Genomic DNA, 7,046 nt, shown 5'->3' on the forward strand with positions numbered 1-7,046 from the left:
TTACAGTCTTCTGGTGTTTTCTCGCTTTTTCATCCACATCTTCACAGGTTTGGGGTTTCATTTACTTTTCTCATCTCTGCAGGCTGTATCTAAACCTAAAATTTGAACGTCAGGTTTTCAACATGTGGGAGCAGTGGTTGTTTTTGAAATGTAGCATATGGACAACTGACCAGAGCAGCATGAGAAGTGGACCTATAAGCAACAGAAAAAAATTTATATCCTTAAAAACATCAAGCCTTTCATGCAAACTAAAATACTAGGTTTCACCAAACTGGGTAATTTCTTTTTTTTGTGTGTGTGTCTCCCAGTTCCTCCCAATGCAAGAGGCTTCAGAGCATCAGAACAAAATGAGACCAGCATCACTCTGCAGTGGAATAAAGTCAGCAGCAACACCAGCTTTGTTCTCCAGTTTAATGGCACAGAGACAAACATCAGTGCACCAGATGGAGATGGACCAGTGAACCATACAGTCTCATCTCTCACTGCTGGAACTAAATACACATTCATGCTCTTTTCTGTGTTTGAAAACATCAGAAGCAGTGGAGTACAACTTACAGCTGTCACCGGTAAGATGTTTAACAAAATGTTTATCTGGCTTTAACAGAGAATTTCTCTACAATGTTGTATTCTATCTATGCAAAGCAATGTACCTTTAAATGTAGGAATCTTGAATTTAGAAAGTTTTGTTATTAACCATATTATAATATTCCTTCATTTAAAATATGATTTGAAATTAGCACCTAGCATCCTTTTTTAAACCGTTTGAAACTGAAAAGCAATAGAACCAGACAAAAAAAAAGTTTCTTGCCAGTAGAGGGCCCTTTGTCCATCATTTAAATTACTACATACATTAGGATGACCTAATCCATTTTTAGAATTACTAATTTAAAAATAAAATCCAAAAGATTCACGTATGATACAGTATATTTCCATTGATTGATGATGACTGAGGCCTCATCAGATCCATAAGTAAAACTAGCAATTTATAAATATTGCTAATCCTAGTATAATGAGAGCAGCTAACAAGAAATAAAAAGGTTAGCTAACGGACATTTAGCTTTTATCAGGAAGAATCTATGTCCCTGAAAGATGCACACTACCACCAGATATACTAAGTTAGACAAATTACTGAATCATTCCTCTTTAATTGTAGCTCCCAAAAATGCAGAAGCTGTGAGAGCATCAGAACAAACTGAGACCAGCATCACTCTGCAGTGGAATAAAGTCAGCAGCAACACCAGCTTTGTTCTCCAGTTTAATGGCACAGAGACAAACATCAGTGCACCAGATGGAGATGTACCAGTGAACCATACAGTCACATCTCTCTCTGCTGGAACTAAATACACATTCATGCTCTTTTCTGTGTTTGAAAACATCAGAAGCAGTGAAGTACAACTTACAGCTGTCACCGGTAAGATGTTTAACAAAACGTTTGTCTGGCTTCATCCAATAATTTCTCTACAATGTTGTATTCTGTCTATGCAAAGCAATGTACCTTTAAATGTAGGAATCTTGAATTTAGAGAGTTTTGTTAATAACCATATTATAATATTGCTTCATTTAAAATATGGTTTGAAATTAGCACCTAACATCCTTTATTACACAGTTTGCAACTGAACAACAATAGAACCAGACCAAGGAAACAGTTTGCAGCCACTAGAGGTCACTTTTTCCATCATAGAAATTACTATATAGATTAGGATGACCTAATCAAGCTTTAGAATTACTAATTTATGAATAAAAACCAAGGGATTCACATGTGATACAGTCTATTTCCATTGATTAATGATAACTGAGGCCTCATCAGATCCATAAGTAAAACTAGCAATTTATAAATATTGCTAATCCTAGTATAATGAGAGCAGCTAACAAGACATAAAAAGGTTAGCTAATGGGTATTTAGCTTTTATCAGGAAGAATCTATGTCCCTGATAGATGCACACTACCACCAGGTATACTAAGTTAGACAAATTAATGAATCGCTCATCTTGTATTTTAGCTACCAAAAATGCAGAAGCTGTGAGAGCATCAGAACAAAATGAGACCAGCATCACTCTGCAGTGGAATAAAGTCAGCAGCAACACCAGCTTTGTTCTCCGGTTCAATGGCACAGAGACAAACATCAGCGCACCAGATGGAAATGGACCAGTGAACCATACAGTCTCATCTCTCTCTGCTGGAACTAAATACACATTCATGCTCTTTTCTGTGTTTGAGAACATCAGAAGCAGTGGAGTACAACTTACAGCTGTCACCGGTAAGATGTTTAACAAGATACTGGACTGGCTTTAACCAAGAACTTCTGTACAATGTTGTATTCTGTCGATGCAAAGCAATGTACCTTTAAATGTAGGAATCTTGAATTTAGAGAGTTTTGTTAATAACCATATTATAACATTCCTTAATTTCAAATATGGTTTTTAATTAGCACCTAACATCCTTTATTACACCCTTAGCAACTGAACATCAATAGAACCAGACCAAGAAAACAGTTTCTTCCCAGTAGAGGGCGCTTTGTCCATCATAGAAATTACTACATAGATTAGGAGGACCTAATCAAGCTTTAGAATTACTAATTTATAAATAAAAACCAAGGGATTCACATGTGATAAAGTCTATTTCCATTGATTAATGATGACTCAGGCCTCATCAGATCCATAAGTAAAACTAGCAATTTCTAAATATTGCTAATCCTAGTATAATGAGAGCAGCTTACAAGACATAAAAAGGTTAGCAAACGGGCATTTAGCTTTAATCAGGAAGAATCTATGTCCCCAAAAGATGCACACTACAACCATGTATACTAAGTTAGACAAATTAATGAATCGTTCATCTTGTATTTTAGCTCCCAAAAATGCAGAAGCTGTGACAGCATCAGAACAAAATGAGACCAGCATCACTCTGCAGTGGAATAAAGTCAGCAGCAACACCAGCTTTGTTCTCCAGTTCAATGGCACAGAGACAAACATCAGAGCACCAGATGGAGATGGACCAGTGAACCATACAGTCTCATCTCTCTCTGCTGGAACTAAATACACATTCATGCTCTTCTCTGTTTTTGAGAACATCAGAAGCAGTGGCGTCACTATTGCTGCAGTTACAGGTGAGATAAAACAGTCAATTAAACATGTTATAAATTTATTTAGTTAAAAGGTTAAAATGTGTTGGTGTTTCACATCTACATTGTTTAATGTGATGTGTTGTGCCATTCCGCATGTCATTAAGTTATGTAATTTTTATCAAGTAACCACCCGTCTGTTAAGTATTGTCCGATAAATATCAACCCAAACAGCTGAAATCAGGACAATAGTTGAAAGGGTGATTCCAGCACTGCCGTTCTTTTAACAGCAAACTCTTCACACAGAATAAAGGAGTAACAACTTTTCTTTAAGTACAAGACTTTATTATAAGAAATAAATTAACATCCAGAGGACAACTCTTTAGAAAGTTTTTTGAATTAACACCATACTCCAATCAATACCTCCTCTCTACTAGGCTAGGGAAACCTGACCAAAACTGCTAAATAAAGTTAACATAAAAAGAAACTAAGGAACTATGTACAAACATAACAAACAAAAGGACAAATAAAAAAGTTAGAAACCATCATCATTAGAATATTTCAATGAATCTTGGGTTCACTGCAGATCTAAATTAGGCAACCAAAGTTCATCTTAAAAACTGTAACTATTAGGACACTTTATTTCTATTTATCTAATTATTTCTACAGGAAATAATTAAGACTTGAATTGATAACTTAGGAAGCTAGAGGGCGCTGTAGTGGACAATCGACTAGAAATTATGCGTCAACTAAGACCACGTCCTGGCCGTGTTTACCCTGATTAGGTAACCTTAAAGTTACACGAAACACCATTGAATCGACATTGATCTTTCCTATTAATGCTGTACTAATGCTCGTAACACTATCGGACAATGGCGGAGCTAAAAAGGACAAGCATTATGTTTAAAATAAACTGTAGTTACATTTACTTGTGATAGTTATAAGTTATTAAGAGGCTAATAGCACTACTGCTAGGGGACATTTTGCGCTAACTTAAAAATACTTTTAAGCCATATTTTGTTGTGATAAGCAGACTGGAAAACACAAATATTAATGTCCCATTGGTATATAAAACCCTTATTAAAACAGTTTTTTTAAAACAGCAAAACACACCCAATACACATCAGCAAAGCTTTGTTTCGAAGAACGCAAGTGGGAGCTAGCCTGTAACTCCATGTCTTTTTACTCGATCGCACTTTAAAACACAACCAATACACATTCAAAGTAAGCTATTTCAAATGATTAATCCCATCCTGACTTTCCCTGCTTCACTTTGCCAAACCTCTGCCTCTGTGTCCGTTCAATCGACTTTGGGCTCCAAGTTGCTTCAAGGTAAAGCTGGTTGTCTGAGTAGGGGGCAAGGAAGCGGGTGGCCTCTGTAGTATGAATCCCAGTACTTGGTACATTCCAGTGTTGGCCCCTACTGTGATGGGGGTAGTTCCTTAATGTCTGAAAAAGTCTTACATTTCATGTAGCCTTTAACTTACAGACTGATGTTATCCGACATGGCACAACCACAACCAATGAAATTCAACCACAGAACAATCGGGCTATTTGACCGAAACTTTTTTATGGTTGTTTTTGTGTTTTAAATGTTTCAATATGTAAAGAATTGACCTGTAATAAAAAGACTGTTGAAACTGAAACTACATTTTAACATGTTTATTCTAAAAGGCAGAGGAATGTTTACAGCTTCAGTACTGGAGTCTCAAACAGAACAATGCGAGACGGGCAGATTTACGGACACCAGAGAGAGCCCTCATTCATTACATTGAACGCTAAAAGTAATTTTATTAGTGTAATAAACTAAAATATTAAATATCTCCTTATGTTCCAGCTCCTCAAAGCCCAGAAAATTTCAGACCAGCAACACAAGATGAGACCAGCATCACTCTGCAGTGGAATAAAATAAACAACAATGTTAGCTTTGTTCTCCAGTTTAATGGCACAGAGACAATAATCCGTGCACCAGATGGACACGAACCAGTAACTCACACAGTCTCATCACTCACTGCTAGAACCAAATACACGTTCAGTCTCTTCTCTGTGTTTGAGAACGTGAGAAGCAGTGGAGTCAGCATCACAGCTGCTACTGGTGAGTACTTTCCTCTCAGTAATATCATCATAAACATGCCTGTTTTCACATATGTGTATAAATTTTAGAGAGCATGATGAATTATAAAATGTTTACATTTTAGCTGTGCTTGTACTCGTTGCCCACAAGAAGCGTATTAACCTTCTTGTAAGAGAAATGATGAAGGTCGGATTGGATTTGTGAAAAACAAATTGTAGAAGAAAGAAACCAAAACCCAAGGCAGCCGAAGATGTAACCCAATGGTGCCAAAGATTAAGTAATAAAAAAAGTAATAAAGAGTAATAAGGTTGCTTATTCATCAACACAATGGACTCCCAAGACGAAAGTAGTGACAAGAAAATCTAAAGCTCCAACATGAGCTGATAGGACAAGGACCTTTGTTAAGTGAGACCAAAGTGGTCTGTTATCAGATTCAAGAACTGTTTAATTTTGTGACAGTGCAGCATTGCCAGTAGCCCTCATGTGTTCTAAACCTTAAAATTACAGGTCTAGTGCCCCCTAGTGGCTAAAAGCTACACACTGCTGTTTTAGGCAGTACCTTTGGATAGTGGCTCAATGAGTTAATTGCTAAACTTGTCTTCACATGCAAAGGAGGAGCATCAAGTTAGTAAGTGATTGTTGGTGCACTGATGGCCGATCGGTTACAAGTTTTGATTATCGTAATTAACTCATTGAGCCACTATGCAAAGGTACTGGCTAAAAGGCTGACTATATTGGTAATTCTTCAGACTGAAGAAGTCTCTTGGAGAAGAGGCAAAATGTTTCAACAAAGAAGAACCCGTCCAAGGGACTTACTTATTATTTTTTTTATCATCAATAAAGTGAATCTGTTTTCAAGGACGTGGCTTAAATGCTAATTTGTGTCAGAACAGTCCAAAATAGCAAAATAATTAAAATATCTAAATAAAATCTATTTATGTTCCATATTTAATTCAAGATTTTTTGGGGTTTTGATGTTAAAGTAAGATGATGTTTGCTCTTTCCCAGCTTGTTTCACTGAAACTCTCTAAGGAACCTTTTGTTCAAAGGTTTTTTTTCGTTCAATTGTCAAAAAAAACAGCTGTTTCCAGTTACATTTAATTATTTTGTGTTAACTCGGAACTTTTTAGTTTATTGCTAATTGCTGTGCAATAAATGTAATTTCATTCTAAAACATTTTCTTCCTCATGTCAACAATCTTCAATTTGGTGAAACCTGTATGACCTGCAACCAAAGGACCAAGTAAGGGAACGCTTTAAACATACAGCATGTTTGCAATAAAGTTATATTTTTGCTTTTTTACTTTTCATGTCTTCATTTATTTATTTTTACTTTATTTGTTCTCGTATCAGTTATAAACTTTTTGGAGCTGTTGTTTACTGTAGTCTCTGGTGTGTCTGTGCCAATAGATTATCTTGTTGCTATGAACTTCCGATTGAAGTCTCTGAACGTACTCTCAGAATTGGAGATAAATGCTGTTTTGACAGAGGTGAGACAAGCTTCAGTTTCATGCTTATTTTTTCGGTTACTGAGTATTATTCTATTAACCTTATTCTTAACTTTCTCTTACTCCTCCAGTTCTTTAAACATCACGGTTTGCAGCCACAATTTTCTCTGAAGGTTCGTTCTGCTACACCAGAAGAGAGAAAATCCAAGTAGAACAGAAGGATCATTAGTGTGCAATAAGTCCATTCTGGATAGTTGTTTTCTACCCTTTGAAAGAGTCTGTAAATGTTTTTTAAATGTATGTTTTCATACACTTTTGCTTTTATACCACAAATATACCAATGATTCATATGGCACTCTTATGCTTTCTTCCTGGAAGCCCAGCCTGTTAAAATGTTTTTAAACTGAGGTAGTGTACATTAATTTATCTATACATCTGTATATATTTAAATATATATATATATATAT

General features: G+C 35.9%; 1 protein-coding gene across 1 annotated transcript; it reads left to right on the top strand.

Annotated features, from left to right (window-relative positions):
- Nucleotides 1-330: 330 nt before the first annotated feature.
- LOC118565729 (tenascin-like) lies at nucleotides 331-6,799 on the top strand. Its single transcript, XM_036146614.1, has 8 exons — nucleotides 331-566; nucleotides 1,154-1,411; nucleotides 2,000-2,257; nucleotides 2,846-3,103; nucleotides 4,896-5,153; nucleotides 6,369-6,374; nucleotides 6,542-6,621; nucleotides 6,711-6,799. Exons 1-8 carry the CDS (start codon nucleotides 506-508, stop codon nucleotides 6,789-6,791), a joined length of 1,260 nt encoding a protein of 419 aa, XP_036002507.1. The 5' UTR covers nucleotides 331-505; the 3' UTR covers nucleotides 6,792-6,799.
- Nucleotides 6,800-7,046: the final 247 nt, after the last annotated feature.

This window comes from Fundulus heteroclitus, chromosome 14 (assembly GCF_011125445.2).
Source record: "Fundulus heteroclitus isolate FHET01 chromosome 14, MU-UCD_Fhet_4.1, whole genome shotgun sequence".
In the NCBI taxonomy this organism is placed as follows: domain Eukaryota; kingdom Metazoa; phylum Chordata; class Actinopteri; order Cyprinodontiformes; family Fundulidae; genus Fundulus; species Fundulus heteroclitus.